The 17,154-nt window shown below is 39.4% G+C and overlaps 1 protein-coding gene across 2 annotated transcripts in view; it reads left to right on the top strand.

Moving 5' to 3' along the window:
* nav2a (neuron navigator 2a) overlaps positions 1-17,154 on the top strand; it is a 498,795-nt gene that overhangs the window by 286,894 nt on the left and 194,747 nt on the right. For both annotated transcript variants that reach the window (XM_059976038.1, XM_059976039.1), the window contains one exon: positions 2,711-2,833. In XM_059976038.1, the coding sequence (XP_059832021.1) occupies positions 2,711-2,833 (123 nt within the window). The remainder of the gene's footprint in view (positions 1-2,710; positions 2,834-17,154) is intronic.

Genomic DNA, 17,154 nt, shown 5'->3' with positions numbered 1-17,154 from the left:
ACTTGATGGTATGGTTTGAGCTGGATCCTGCAATGCAGTCATGCATCAGCAGTGGGCTGAGCACACGGCCTTGGGGGAAGACAGTGCTCAGCATGGTGGGACCAGAGTCGTTGCTGATCACACGGACTGACTGGCCTTACTGTTAAGAAGCCTAGTATCCAGTTGCAGAGGGGGATGTTGAGAGCCAGCGAGGACAGTTTTCCCACCAGTGTCACCGGTGTTGAATGCCGAACTGAAGTCCATAAACAGTAACGAGGGTTTCGGCCCAAAACGTCGACTGTACTTTTTCCCATAGATGCTGGCTGGGCTGCTGAGTTCCTCCGGCATTTTGTGTGTGTTGCTCTATAAACGGTAGTCTGACATATTTGCCCATTTTCCGGGTGGGACAGGACAGTGGAGGGCAGGGCTATTGTGTCATCAGCAGATCAATTTGAGCATTTCATAATGGTTGATGTTAATGTCACTGGCCGATAGCCATTGAGGCAGCTCACTGTTGCCGCCTTTGGCACTGGAAACCAAAAACCCAATGGACAATGGATTGTTCCAGAGGAATGTTGAATATATTTGTCAGCACCTCCATCAGCTGGGCTGTGCAGTCTTTCAGAACTTGACCTGGTACATTATCAGGCCTGATAATGAAATGAATCTTTCATTGATTCTGTTCTGGCTCTTGGATTTATAGAGTATGTCCACAATACTTAGTAAAACCAGAGATAGGGTTGTACAGTATGATGATAATACATTTACTTTCAACTTCGAACTTTGTTCTCAAACAAGTCTTTTTTTTTGTTTCCTAAAAGGTAATGAATATTCTGTTGCATATAAATAAGAGCATAAACGCAAATTGCACTGTGTTTTATGCACTTCTGCGGCATATCATACAATTAATATTTCTGGAATGAAAAGTAAACTTGAAAGCAATACTGTTCTTCTGCTGAATTGCATTGATGTGTGGTGGGAATATTGCCTAGAAGCACTGGGAATATTGAATACCTGCATCCTAATAAGGAAGTAACATTCCAAAGATGATCAAGCTATGTGAAAGTGAGGGATTTATCATCATTTGTGCTCTAGCAATGTTGGAGGTAAGGAATGCTGGCATGTTTCTAGAATTTCAAGGTTACCATGGAGATGGTGGTATTACTTCATGTTGGACAAGCCATGTGGGCTAATGCATTCTATTTGCAGGATCATTTATTTCATCAGTTTTCTGTATTTATAGCATAATTTGAAAATTCCTTCATGACACAGCGGGAGGCAGTTCCTGGCTCATGGCTTGTGGCCTGTCAAGTTGACCGTCCTATGACAAAGAGGTTTGGGGATTGTTTCACACCTGGATCTCATTGAATATACTAACGTTAATGGAGATGGACGTACAGTTATGAGGTAGCTCCTTCCCACAGGTTTGTGGTGGAATTCCTCTGGAAATTCCAGCTAGCTTCTTTGCTAAATGTTGTCCTAATAAGATTTAATGCTTCAGCGTGTTTTGAACTGGCCTGGAAAAGCGAAGTCCAACTTACCTTTATGGATCATAAATAGCACTCCATTTCCATTACTTTGGGAGAACCTAGCTATTGACTGGCTTTATTCGGCTGTCAGATTCAACTGTGTAGCATTTGCACACCTTACTGAACAATGAGCCCATGGAAGAACTTGTTCAGAACCCTTGATACACAAAGGCCGGACTCTGGGAATAGAGTACTGTATACAAATATTCTTCCAAATGGAGTGCTGGAGGAGTTTAAGATGCAAACAACGTGGCTGCCGTGACCTATTTTGCTCTCCTATTATGGGGAACTTGGGAGGGATTTTGTTTTGATCCAATTCTGCAAGCCACCATTGACTGAAAATGTGAGATAGAATATCTGAGACTTTTTACATTTTTAGTCTGCAGTTTGTGAAGTGGAACTCTTGTATGAGGCATCTAATTCTGAAATTGATTGGCTCATGATGTTTCTCAAATGTAATAGTCTTGTTAAAAGAACTGTTTGTTCAAAGCTCAGACCCAGAGATAGAGTTTTTCAGATATAGGTAAGACAGCACAGATTGTGGAAGGGCAAGTTAAGAACAAACTGTAAAATAACAAATAAAAATGGGAGAAAGATACTGAATCAGCTGTGTTCATTAAAAGACTTGGAAAGATACTCAATGTGTAAACAGGAGTGAAGGGAACAGCTACATTCTGCAAGAGTTTAGTCAGTTAAACAATAATATAACTCAGGAATTTGAAGTGTTTTCAGAAGGGTCTAAACAAATAATTGATAAAGTGATTGAAGATAAATGCATTGTTTTGCAATCTCAGGGAGAATGACTTGCTGCACTTATCTTGCTTCCAACTGGTATGTGGAGATGAAGTGGACTTAATACATCTCGAAAGGTGCACAGAGTCCACGATTGAATTTTCAGAGGTTACTCTTATCCCTTGTAACCTCTTGATTAACTGTGTAACGCTGGTGATATAGCTTCAATGCACCACTACCTAGAAACATGTTTGTGCCATAAAATTTGTTGGAGTGTTTGTGGTCATAATTTCCAAGAAAACAACACCAGATGTACAAAGCCATGTGCCCCCGATCACTTGGAAGTAAGCTGAATGTGGAGCCCTGCCAATGTGTGCTGCTCCCAAAATGCTATGATCTTATTCCAAGGGACAAATTTGACTATTGCAGTTCATCGCAGCTGAAGACATGTTTCTATTTCTTTGTTCCAGATATTTGACAGATGGTGGGCTGGGACTCTATACTCGTCGACTTAACCGCTTGCCGGACGGAATGGCTGCCGTGCGAGAGAATGTTCAGCATAACACATCCATAGGCCTGGGTGACGCAGACAGGTAGGAATCTTGAGAAGAACTATTGACCACAGCTGTAAAGGTTCCTTGAAGGTACCATGGTTTTAAAATACTTTCCCCTTAATTCTGTGGAAATAGAAAATCTTTATCACTTTTCTTGTGACTAATTTTGCCATTTTGGTTTGCCCTGAATTTTGTTCTGATCTTTATATTGCTCAAAGGTGAATGGAACTGAAATACTGAATAACCATGGTGTGATTGAATGATCTGACAGACTAGATGGGTTGAAAAGTCTAAGTCTGTTCACATCGTGTGTTGTCCAGTTTTTGGACGGTGGGGGCTAAATTGCCTTTTAAGATTCCAACTGAATGTTATCTGCTGTAAAATGATTTTCAGTCCAAAGCACCAACAGGTACAGCATTTGGCCAGGGTGCTCGATGAATGCATTGGTTTGATGATAACAAACGAGGCATATGTCAGGATGACCAAAGCATTCAAATTTTAGATTACAATACCACTGTTAAGCAAAAGCTGTCAATGGAACTGTGGGGCTGGATCGGCAGATAATAACAAGGAATGTTGAATCTGGAAGCAAGGCTTCCTGTCTTTTGTTCGTATGTAATCTAATGAATTTATCTTGCACCTGGGAATTAAGACCCAGCAGTGTAGAATAATATAAAGACAGCTGATAAACGAATTTCAAAGGATAGAGTTTACCAGGTATTCTTTATACATGAAGGCAGAATGTAAGATAAAGACTCTTCACTTGAGAACCCCTTTACTCTATTACAATGTGTTGCAAAGCATGGCTCGCTTTCAAAAAAATATCTGAAAGGACTTCTTTTGAGGCAAAACAGATTTGAAATTACAAATTTACATGTTTGGGTTTAGACTTTTCCAACATTGTAACTCCCCAATAGTTTTTGCAAGGTGCTGTAAAGCATTTCTAAAATTATTATTGTCATTTATTGTTTCAGCTGTGCATTAGCATTCCGCATAAAATCAGATGGATTCAAGTAAATGTTGGAACCTCTTCATGTTTCTGTTGCCAAAGTAAACACAATACATTTGGGGGATAATCCTTTGCTTTAAATACCTTCCAGAGCTAAAGGACAAAATGACAAAAGATGGATATCTTTGTGGTCAAAATCAAAAACCAAACTATATTAAACTGAAATTTGTTTGAGAATAAAATAAACACAGTGTTTTAATGCGGTTCATTTGTTCTAAATGAAATAATAGGTCCTTCCTGTTCACTCTCTATTGGCCTCTTCAACTTCAATACACCTTCATTAAGTCTCTGCTCAGCTCTTTTAGTTCCAAAGAAAACAATTTTTCTTCATAATTATAATTCTCCCAACTCCAGCAAAATCCTTGTTAATCTCTACGCCATTCATAATGCTGCCATATCCTTCCTGTATAATGACCAGAACTATTCACGGTGCCCTGACTCTGCACTTACGAAAGTAACTGTTCACCTTGTGATTTGAATGGTTCCTCTGAAGAGGAACCTAGTGCTAGAACGTTCATCTTATAGTTTGAAGATGCTGCTTATTTGCCCCTGTGAATGTTGTGCAAGTTTTCCATTGTTTCGATGGGTAACTAAAAGAATTTTGAAGCTTCTCATTTTAAAATCTATCGTCAAAAGAATTGTGTTTGTAATTGTCAACAGTATTATTTCTGCACAGCACTGCGATTAATTCATTTTGTTTACAACATGCTTAGTGAACACGTGTTTTAGCTGACAAAGTGGCTATTGCAAGGCCAAACCTGCAAACTTGCCTTCTCTGCTCTGAAGTTTATTTTCTTTAATTTTATTTTTATTTGGATATGATATTCACAAGTATTGCACAAACTTTTTTACACATAAAACCTTTTCCATTTTTTATATATGTATAAATCTATATATATTTATACATTCACAAGTACACTGCTTTGAAGTTTGAACAAGCATTACACTAAGGATATTTCAGAAAAATGATGGAAAGAAAATAACACACAAAATGCTGGAGGAGTGCGTGTTGTCGCTCGGATTTCCAGCATCTGCAGAATTTCTCTTGTTTGTGAATGGAAAGAAAATACTTTGAACTTTATTGTTCTTTTCAGAATTTCAGACTATCACAAGGCACTTTGCGGCCAATGAGAATTTTGAAGTATAGCCGTATTAATGTGTACTAATGTAGGAAGTACAGCAGCCAATAAGCGGACAAAAAACTCTTAACAAACAGTGACAAATGGCGAGGAGATTTCCATGGTTGCTTAAAGTAAATTTATTGTCAAAGTACATATATGTCATGATATACAACCCTGAGATTCGTTTTCTTGTGGGCATTCTCAGCAGATCCAAGAACCATAATAGAATCAACAAAAGACTGCTGCAGATAAACAACTAGTGTGCAAAAGATAGCAAGCTGAGCAAATACAAAAGAGGAAAAAGCAATAATAAAAAATAAATATTGAGAACGTGAGATGAAGAGTCCTTGAAAGTAAGTCCATAGGTTGTGGGAACAGTTCAGTGATGTTAGGAGGTTAGTGCTCATAATGGAGATGACTAATTTTATAACTCTCTGGAGCTTACTTCAATCTTGTGCATTCGTCCCTCTCCATATCAGACAGTGATGCAGCCAGTTAGGATGGCATCCACGGTACATCAGTAGAAATCTGCGAGTGGCTTTGGTGACAAACCAAATCTCCTCAAACTCCTAAATACATTGGGAGAGAAAATTGAAAGTTGTTAAACTCACCATTCAATTTTCTCATGCTTGTTTAGTTACTTTTCTGAAATATGGTTCCATTATAATTTCATAGCATATTTGACACATGCACAAGAGGATACTCGTCTACCCTTTGGATACTGACTGATGTAAAGTTGCTAATATCTAATATTTGATTTGTGCTTTAGATTTGGTCACCTATTTACAAAAAATATGTAAATAAGTTTGAAAGAGTACAGAGAAAATCTACAGGGATGTTGCTGAGTATGGAAGACCTGGCTTATAAGGAAAGATTGAATGGGTTAGGACTTTATTCCTCAGGAGATAGAAGATTGAGAGGAGATCTTATTGAGATATGCAGAATTATGAGGGGTATAGGTGGGGTAGATGCAAGCAGGCTTTTTCCACTGAGGTTGGGTGGGACTACAGCCAGACATCATGGGTTAAGAGTGAAAGGTGAAAAGTTTAAGGAGAACATAAGTGGAAACTTCTTCACCTAGAGGGTTGTGAGAGTGTGGAATGAGCTGCCAGCACAAGTGATGCATGCAAACTTGATTTGAACATTTAAAAGAAGTTTGTAAAGAAACATGGATAGATAGTAGGGGTATAGAGGGCTGTGGTCCCGGTGCAGTTTGATGGAAGTAGGCAGCTTAAATGGTTCTGGCATGGACTAGATGGGCAAAGGGCCTGTTTCTGTGCTGTACTTCTCTGTGATTCCATGACACTATTAGCTAACTCAGTCAGTAGTAGCAGCCTCCTCAATGAATCTCAACTTAAAGCAGGCACACATATCAGCGATTACTTCTGGCCTGACACCAGCGATTGTGCTAATGAGAGGCTGGTACTCTTGGCAAAGCAGGTGAAATCCATCAGCTGTCTCTAGCCCAAGATATCATCTGATAACTAGTCCCAAAAATGTTGCTTGTGACTCCTAAAGGAGACTAGTTTTATGTCCAGGGTATCATTATGTATCATTATGTTTCATGGTTTGACAGTGCATGAGAGTGTTTTCTTTTATATGGGTTACTGGTAAATCTGCTCTTTGAGCAGAACATCCCAATTTGGATTTCCTGACCATGCCACGCTGGCAGACCTTTATATGAACAGTGAGGCAGATAATTTAAGAAAAGGACACAATCTCCAGGAACCCTATCAACTACAGCTCATTGTTCATCTGTTTTGAAAAGTGCTTGCATGAGACCATTTGAAGGAACTAAGGTGGTTGTCACTTCCCCCATGAGCTTCCAATATTTGGTTTAAATGCTTGCAATAGTGTGTTGCGAAGTGTTTTGCTTGGGAGTCAAAAGTGTCTCAATGTTCAGCTGGTAGCTCATGTGTAAAGGCCCAATTCCGTGAAAACCTGTGGGTGTATGATAGCTAAAACTTTGCGCAGGGGATCAGTAATGTTTCTGTGCACTGGATACTGAAGATGGCTTACCAGGAGCACTAATCCATTGCCTGCCATGTAACTAGTGCTTAGGGTGGATTCAGATGGGGCATGAGGTGGTGCGGTGGGGGGTGAAATAGGCCAGATATTAAAAACTCAAAACTATTCCATAACAAGTCTTTTTTATGAAAATATCTGGAGCAAAACAGCGACTCCAGCAATGTGAGAAATGTGGATTGTTTTCTTATCCAAGTATTTCCTGGATGCACCTACTTCAAATCTGCACTTAATTCTCCACATAATAAATAGTCAGCTTGATAACTTCAGGGTTGTCAGTTTCAAAATTAAAGGATTATGAAGAAACCAGACTCCTGCTAGTTGTTCATTGGTGAGATCACAGTGAAATGCAATAACTTTAGACAGAACCTTTGAAAAAGAGCTTTATTCTGAAGTTGGTATTTGAGTTGAAAATTTTGAAAATTACCCTGTTTAGTTTCTGAAGTGTCATGTTCTTCCCTATAGTTTCTTTAATCCCATGGTCAGACCTAAACCACATTAACTTTTCTAAGGAATTTCACTAACTACACTCAGTGGCTACTTTATTAGGTACACCTGCTTGTTAATACAAATATCAAATCAGCCAATCATTTGGCAGCAACCCGATTTATCAAAGCATGCAGATATGGTCAAGAGGTTCAGTTGATGTTCAGACCAAACATAAGAATGGAGAAGAAATAGGATGAAAGTGACTTTGACCATGGGATGATCATCGGTGCCAGACAGGGTGGTTTGAGTATCTCAGAAACTGCTGATCTCCTTACGTTTTCACACACAACAGTCTCTAGCGTTTACTGCGAATGGTGTGAGAAACAACAAAAAAAATCATCCAGTGAGCGGTAGTTATGTCAGTGAAACAAATTGTTAATGATAGCAGTCAGAGGAAAATGGCCAGTCTACTTCAAGATGACAGGAAGCAGCAGTAACTCAAATAACTGTGTGTTACATGAGTGGTGTGCTGAAGAGTGCCTCTGAATGCACAACACGTGGATGGGCTACGGTAAAAGAAGACCACAAACTGACCCCTTTATTAGGTACAAGAGGTTTTTGATAAAGTTTAAATTGCTTTTACACTATTATGAAGTTTAGCATAAAAACAATGACTCATGGTCCAAAGCTTTCACTAAATCAAAAGTAAATTTGCTTCATTTTTGCATTCCTTTTTTCAGTAGCCTTTGTACTGGATCCATTGTAACAGAGGACAAAGGAAGTCCAGAATATAATGAGACAGAGGCAGAATCATCTTATGATATTGACGTCTTCCTTGTCTGTATTTGAGATTGTAAACAGCAGAGTGCATTGGGGAAGGGATGAAAATAACTTCAGTTTCTAATCAGCACTGTCATTTACTGTACCCTGCCCTTAAAACAAAGTCCATGTCCCTTTTTTAGCGTTGCACTATACTGGTCCATACATGCTTGCTTTCAGTGCTGGATAATGGAGATATAAAGGATGCTGCACACCTGGGATTGTTGCATTTGAGAAGATGATGCGAAAACTAAATTAACTAAATTAATCCAGATGTTGGGAGAGTCCAGTACCAGAGGGCATGGATTGAGAATAAGAGGTCAGTTATTTAAAACAGAGTTGAGGAAGAGCTTCTTCTCCCAGAGAGTTGTGGAGGTGTGGAATGCACTGCCTCGGAAGACGGTGGAGGCCAATTCTCTGGATGCTTTCAAGAAGGAGCTAGATAGATATCTGATGGATAGGGGAATCAAGGGATATGGGGACAAGGCAGGGACTGGGCATTGATAGTGAATGATCAGCCATTATCTCAGAATGGCGGTGCTGACTCAAGGGGCCGAATGGTCTACTTCTGCACCTATTGTCTATTGTCTAACTGAAGGATCTCAAGCCAAAATGTCATAGAGTCATTTAGCACCACAATACAGAAACAGGCCTTTCAACCCATCTAGTCTGTGCTGAACTGTTATTCTGCGTAGTCCAATCAACCCACACCTGGACCATTCTCCTATCCAAACTTGTCTTCAATGCTGCAATGCAACCTGGATCTACCACTTCACTGGCACCTTGTTCCACACTTGCCCCACCCTCTGAGTGAAGAAGTTTCCCCTCGGGTTCCCTTAATATTTTACCATTCACCTTTAACCTATGACCCCTAGTTCTAGTCTCAACTAAGCTCACTGGATAAAGCCTGTTTGCATTTAAATAATCTATACACCTCATAGTTTTGTATACCTGGATCAAATCTCCCCTCATTCTCCAATGCTCCAGGGAATAAAGTCCTAACTTATTCAACCTTTCCCTATAACTCAGATCCCGGCAACAACATTGACTACTCACCTCCATTGATACTGTCTGACCTGCTGAGTTCCTCTAGAATATTGTGTGTTGCTAAGTGTAGGGGTTAATACTTTAATACAAAACAGAGGAGGAATAAATAGCCAACAATTGTAGGAACTCATCGGCTTTGACAGCATCTGTGGTAGTGGGGGTGGCGGGAGGGTGCATGGGAAAGGAATTGTCAATTTTAAGATAAAAACTCTACATCAGGGCCAGGAAACCCTGCATTGTTTCAACCTGAACATCAGCAACAAGGGAGTAGGTGAGAAAGTGAACAAGGTGAAGTACCATGGTTTTAGGAATGCTTGAGTAAGGCTCTTGAGTTTTTCATTTACATGAGGATACCTAAATAGCCACATTTGCCTCGAGACTTTGGAGGTAGTTGTGATGTCATTTCTGTGGCCCTGACCCTTCATCATTTGGCATGATCTGGAAAATGAACCTAAGACTGTCCGGGTTTTGTGGTTCAGCACCTCACTGGGCAAACTTATAACATTGGAAGTTCCTGTTTGATTTTGTTGTATTTCTCCAGCCAATTTTCCTCATACGCTCTTCAATGGAGAGGCCAAATTTCAAGTGCAAATCGGTTGTGGCGCAACTTTTGTTTCTGTGATTTTTTTTTGTATGTGTTGAAAACACTGCCCTGAATACTTTTTCTGGTTGCCTGGTCACCAGTGGCCATTTCTGGTTTCTGACATTGTAGCTAAATGGGTGAATGTACCGAGCTATCAGATCTTCTTGCTGAACCACTGGCGCTGAAGAGTCTTTCAAAATGAAAGGTAAAGATAAATGGATTCTTCAATTCTGTGTTTATAGTTTTGCTTGATAGTGCCTCTTATCTTCCCAATTGGTGTTTCTTAGAATCAAATTGAGCGGCAGAGTAAAATATACTGATACCGCAACATCGCATATTTAGCCCTGACATGAACTTCTAGGCATAGGTCTTCCTTCTGAAGTAGTTGAATTGTTCAGTGAATTTAAACATCAGATTTAGCTGTAATACACAGATGTGATAGTGATGTTTAAAAGACAGACAGACACATGAGATTTACTGGGAATGATGAGATCAGTATAATACGCATGCATTGTGATTAGTTTAAATTTGGCATTGAGGCTGGCACAGATACCCTGAGCCAAAGGGAAAGTTCCTCTGCTGCACTTGTCTATGTTTTAGTTTCAGAATGACTTAACTACTGGCTCCAACCTGACTCCTTGGAAAAATAGAGCAAGCTTGATCTTTTACAACTTTTTTTTGCATTTATTCATTTACGTATGTGGGATTTATGCAAGGTGCATTAACAATGGAGTTGATTGATGCACCTTCACAAGCATGCAAAAGCTTTCCCTTTGTATTAATCAAATTGCAAATCCTGTTTTAATATTCATGTTAATTCTGTAGTTGCATTTGTTTCAGTTAGTGTCCAAGGATTATTTCTAAATTAATATTAATTATATTGCCATGAACTGAAAAGTGGCTGGTGAAATAATGGGGGAACTGAAATGTACAGGCACAGAAATTTAGAACTAATTTGTTCTGGTGGATCATTTGTAATGCTACAGATCTTTTTATTTGCATGTGAACATTTGATAAACTGTTAGGTAGACGTGTATTAAATGTACTGCAGATTTTGTCAAACAGATTTTGCTTCAACAGCTGAGCTTAATTACATGATAGAAAAGAAAATGCCACAACCACTCAGCAATTCAGACAGCATCCACAAAGGATGAATCAGTCACTGTTTCCAGTCAGTGACTTCTCATCTGAACTGTAAAACTGAGAAAATGTATGTTTTAACTTGCAAAGAGGAGGAAGGCGGAATAGATAAAGAGGGAATGTACAGGAAAGTGTGCTAAGCAAAGATATTAAGGTAACTAACCGTAACTGAAAATACTGGCAGCTGGACAAAGAAGATATACAAAAGAATTCACTTATGTATCTGTCTCAACTTATTCCTAGTCTGTTGCTGTAAGCATGTTCTCTGTCAACTTGAGGATCAAGGATTAACTTTTTTGCCATATACATTTACATATGTTAGGAAATTACTGCAATCTGTTGGCAATTCATGCAATGAAAAATAAGAACATTCAACAATTATTCCGAATAAAGAATTATGTAATAATGAATTTAAAATACAGATATGGAATAAAATGTGCATAAATACATAAATTATTATACAGTTATTGCCCATTCTACTCTTCCTACAAAGTCCAGTTTCTTTGAAGTCAGTGCAAGTGAGTTTCAGAACCAAAGTTTTAAGGGCTTTCAATATTTTGTAGCATATTTAATTATAGTATCCAGGAATGAACTTTGAGGTGATGGTTGTTAACAATTACTTAAATGCTTATATCTGCATCTAATTGTTTTATCCACAAGAATATTGCACCAATGCAAGTTTTCTTGACAGTGCCTATGCATCTTTTCAAAGAGTTTAGTAATTTTCAATTGTAGAAGCAGAAAATGTGGACTTACCATTGTATTGGAGGCTGCAATCACAGAATAGTCATTGAACAGTTAAGTTATTTGTGTCCCCTGGACCTTGCCCTGAGCAAGATCAATTAATGTAACATATTGGTGAGGGAGCTTGGGGCTTATCCTTCCCTACCACCACACTCATCACTGCATTTATAATCCAACCCGTCAAAGGAAATGCTACTTTTTGCCTCCAACCACTTCCAGAAACACTGTTTTACCCCCATAACTTAAGTTTTCAGACAGTTTCAAACATGCTTCATTTGTGGCAGAATGAAAAAGTCTTAAGGGAAACCGATTTTTATAAATTTCCATACAGATTATGTTTATTTTAGAGATGAGATATTAAGATAGGATCAATTAGATTGGAGAAACAACAGAAGCAACGAGGAATGATTTTTCAGCCCTTGTATTAGGTTTCTATTATAGAGCCCCAACAAGGAAGTCCCTGCACCCGTCGCTGAAAGATCATTGTTTTCCTGTTAATATGCATTGTTGAGTGTGTTTCCTGTCTGAGATCCTTTCCTCCCATTTTTTTTTACATTGTAGGAATATCTCTGGAAGCTTTTAACAGGGCTTGGTAAACCTGAACAGTCTTCTTGCTTGCGTATTAAAGTAATGCAACTTTCGTAACTAGTCTTTGGGGCAGAGATCCAAATAGTTTTAAGTTACCTGAGTGGTACTGCCACTGTCTGTAAGGAGTTTGTACGTTCTCCCTGCGATTGTGTGGGTTTCCTTTTTCAATACAAAGATATACCAGTCAATAGGTTGGTTGGTCAATGTAACTCGTCCTGTGATTAGGCTAGGGTTAAATCGGGAGTTGCTGGACAAGGCTGCAAGGGCCAATTCCATACGCTATTGCAATAAATACTGTAGATTTATACATTAATAAGCTCAACTCAAAGAAGCAGCTATTGACTGACAGACCATCAGTCTCCACCCTTAACTATCAGCACTATGTATCTGCTGTGTACAATCTACAAAATGTGTTGTAGTTGCTTATTGCGACTACATTAACAGTACCTCCCAAATCTGCGATATTCGTCTCCATAGAGAACACAGGCACCAAATGCATGGGATCACTACTGTATGCAGTCCCCCTCCAGATGATGTGCCATGTGACATGCAAATAGAGCCCCATTCCTTCATCGCTACTGAGAAGGTTTGGTGTGTCGCCTAGACGACTCGCAAATTTCTACTGATGGACAGTGGAGAGCATTCTGAATGGCTGTATCACTGTCTGGTGTGGGAGGTGGGGTGGCTACTGCACAAGACCGAAGGAAGCTGCAGAGAATTGTAAGATTAGTCATCTCCATTGCGGGTACTAGCCTCCATAGTATCCAAAGCACCTTCAAGGAGCAGTGCCTCAGAAAGGTGGCTTACATCAATAGGGACCCCCATCACCCAGAATATGTTCACTTCTCAATGCCACCATCAGGAAGGAGGTACAGATGCCTGAAGGTACACACACAATGATTCAAGAACAGGTTCTTCCCCTCTGCCATTCAATTTCTGTATAGACATTAAATGGGTGAACACTACCTCACTCCTTTTATTTCTGTTTTTGCATGACTTATTTAATTATATATATATAGTTATATATTTAATATATGAATTCCAATACTTAGCATACTGATATTAATACACACTTATCAAGGGTTCCATGATTCCAGGATTGAATGGCTTGTCATGAAAAGCATTTTGAGCCTGTACTCACTAGAATTCGGAAGAATGGGGGAGACTTCATTGAAACCTATCGAATGGTGAAAGGCCTTGATAGAGTGGATGTGGAGAGGATCCACACATAGAGGTGTGTCCTTCTAGAACGGAGATGAGGAGGAATTTCTTTAGCCAGAGAGTGGTGAATCTGGAATTCTTTGCCACAGGCAGCTGTGGAGGCCAAGTCTTTAAGTATATTTAAAGCAGAGGTTTATAGATTTTTGATTGGTCAGGGCATATAGAGATGCGGGGAGGTGAAAGGGCCCCAAGAAGAAAATTGGATTGGCTATGATGAAATGGCAGAGCAGACCTGATGGGCCAAATGGCCTAATTCTGCTTCTATATCTTATAGTCTTATTCCAAGTTTTGGTTCTTTTAAGATTATATTTCATTATTAGACTGACTGCCTGCTAATCAATCTGTTTATTAAAATTAATCTATTCTGTACAATCTAAATTTTGTCTTTCCTATTCCATTATGGATGGTCAAATTTCAAACTGAGGAAGCCACTTGTTTCATTCTTATCTTCCAGACTTCATTCAGAACTTCTATTTTAACTTAACATATTCTGGCATATGATTTCAAAACAGAGAACCCTTCTTTCCACCTTTCAGAGACACAGCACACATCACCGTGTATGCGTTATATCAGGAGTTTGATCAAAGGATCAAGGCAGCAATAGTCTGGCTCTGTATTGTTGAGCGTCAGCGCTGCAGGGGAAAACTCTGGTTTTAAAATTCTTCAAAACACTCTTTGCTTAAAAAGCTTTTGCTTAAAGGAATTAAGTTTAAATTTGTTTGAAATATGAGCATCAATTTAAAATAGTCTGTTACTACAAATGGGTTGAATCAGTAGGTTGACTTTCAGTAGCTTTTGCAGTAAATTATCTTTTGAAGGTTCCCCCAGGAGTTGTTTGTGATGATCATATTCTGCTTTTCTGTCAGAATTCATTAATCACTACCAGGTTCTGTGTATTTTTTTTCACACGTGGGTCTATTAGCATAATGTTCAGACCTTACAAGTTGCAGTTCCCTCCAGCATCTTAAAACGTGTGAGTGAGATAGAATTAATTTAATGGTTTGAGGGACAGGTTAATGGAAACATTGGTAAATCACAGCTGAGCTCACATCTTGAAACAGAGGCAGAAGCCTGCCTTCCTTCCACATCTATATCTTTTCTGTAACATGTTGGGTCTTGGTTGAACTGGATCAGTAAGATGAGAGTTTTACAATTGACTTAAGAACAGCTATTCACAATCTGCCTTTCTGAAAAGGTGAGACAGTTGTCAGTAGGATCCATAAAACACTTTTTATTGTTCAGAACTTGCACTCAGTGACCACTTCAGTAGGTACACCTGCTCTTTAATGCAAACATCTAATCAGCAGCTCAATGCATAAAAACAGACAAACATGGTCAAGAAGTTTAGTTGTTCAGGCCAGTCGTTGGAATGGGAAGAAATGTGATCTAACTGACTTTTACTGTGCCAGACAGGGTGGTTTGAGTATCACAGAAGCTGTTGATTTCTTGGGATTTTCATGCATAATATCCGAGAGTTTACAGATAATGGTGCAGAAAACAAAAAGACATCCAAGTGAGCAGCAGTTCTGTGGGTGAAAACATGTTAATGAGAGAATTCAGTGGAGAATGGCCAGACTGGTTCAAGCTGACAGGAAAATGACAGTAATTTAAACAACCACGTGTTTCAACGCCGGTGTGCTGAAGAGCATCTCTGAATGCACAACACGTTGAACCTTGAATTGGATGGGCTATAGTAAGAGACGAACACAATCATTCACTCAGTAACGACTTCTTAGGTACAGGAGGTACCTAATAAAGTGGCCACTGAGTGTAATTGTTAAGAGTAGCTGTGTTTGGAAGCAGGGAAATTGATTCAGGAAAAGACAGAAAGCAAGTCAAAACCATCTCATGCAGATCATAGTTGAAAAGGCCGTCAAGTTATTGCCAAAGAATTCAACTGTTTTGATTTGGAACATTGCAATTTTAAAATTTTTAATGGAGTACATAATGGTAGTGATTACTTCAGGCTCTTTTTTTGTACCAGACACCCATGCCATTAAGGCAAATGCACAGTGGACTTAGGCAACTTTTATATTCTCCCTGTAACCAAGTGGGTTTTCTATGGGTGCTACAGTTAGGAGAGAGCTTGTTGCTGCGTATCTTGGGCCCACATAGTCAGATAAGGAATGAGAGTTAGAAATAAGGGCCTTTTTCCCATACTGTATAACTGCATTCTAATTGTAAATGCAGAAACAGTCCAATCAAATAAAGATTAGCTTTAATTGTCACATGTACATCACAACATACAGTGAAATGTGACATTCGAGTCAAATCAATTTAGCAAGTATTGTAATGGGCCAAGTCTCAATACACTTCTGGCGGCAACATAGCATGCTAACAATTCTCTGACCCCAATCGTATGTCTTTTGGACTCCGGGAGAAAACCTGAGCACCCAGAGAAAACCAACTTGGTTACGGGGAGAATGTTCAGACTCCTTACAGACAAAGGTGGGAATCAAACCCCAATCTTACACTCTTTACAGCTGGCACTGTAAAGTGTGGCACTGATTGCTATGCTTCATCTGATTTATTCTTTCTAACAGGCACATTTTATAAATTGCATCATTAGTTCATACACTTTGAGAAAAAGAATCCAATTAACATGCAGCTAGAGGAAATGCTAGTATATGGATATATCTGTCTGCCTTTCCTGATGACTTGCTCCTCCCCCGCCCCACACACTCAGGGATTGAAACCTGAGTCCTTGTGCCTTTCCCAACATCACCATAACTCAACCTGTCGGGTCAGTATTTCTTGAAAAAGAATACTGTTGCCTGGGGTTTATGCTAGAATAAGGAAACATAATTTCCAATACCAAACAAACTGCATTAAAACTCTCAAAGCGGAGAGGGAGGACTGAATCATTTCCTCGGTACGTATGGCTTGACTTTCCTATTTTTCACTTTACAGCACAATCCTCCGGTGAGGTGGCATTCTATGTAGTCCGTTTATCATCTCTGTTGAATGTTTCATTCATTGTGAAGAGTGCTCAACGGGGAACAGTGGTTGAAAAAAAATCAAGCAAGTGTTCACCTTGCCACAGTGAAAGACCTTGAATCTTGGTCTTAAGTCAAGCAAAGGGTATGTAGTTGGTGTGGCTATTAATCATATGTTGAGTTGATCAGGGAAGATAATCCTCTGTGGTTCAATGGGAGAATCTGCTGCGTATTTCCAGTACTGCCAACAAAAAAATTGTACTTCAAAAATAGCTAAATGCTGGCATTGCACATCGGGACCTCTAATATTAGGAAAGGCAGTGCTTAGGAGTTGTCTCTTGTTTATGAAAAGGAAAGGTCCGAGATTCAGTTTTGGTTCTGTGCTTAGAGAGGTGATCCGAGGTGAGTTCATTTGGAGAGAGGAAATGAATCTGGGTGAGAACAAGGCTGGGCTTGGCTGTCTTGCCCTCTGTCATGTTGATGGTTCTCTGACATGAGAGAATGGAGACAAAGAGCCTATTGTACTCTTTTTCAGCACGTGTGAAAGCACATCAAACGAGGGTCAGCACCTCCAGGAGAAGAAAAGGTTAACAGGAAACTGAGGAGCTCTCTGTTAAAATGAATGATCTTGTAGATTAAGAACTACATTTTCAGCATTTGATAAACACGAGAGATTCTGCGGATGCTGGAAATCCTGA

The sequence above is a fragment of the Hypanus sabinus genome, chromosome 7 (assembly GCF_030144855.1).
Source record: "Hypanus sabinus isolate sHypSab1 chromosome 7, sHypSab1.hap1, whole genome shotgun sequence".
Taxonomy (NCBI): domain Eukaryota; kingdom Metazoa; phylum Chordata; class Chondrichthyes; order Myliobatiformes; family Dasyatidae; genus Hypanus; species Hypanus sabinus.
The sequence above is the reverse complement of the archived record's forward strand: the minus strand, read 5'-3'. Positions and strand labels throughout refer to the sequence as shown.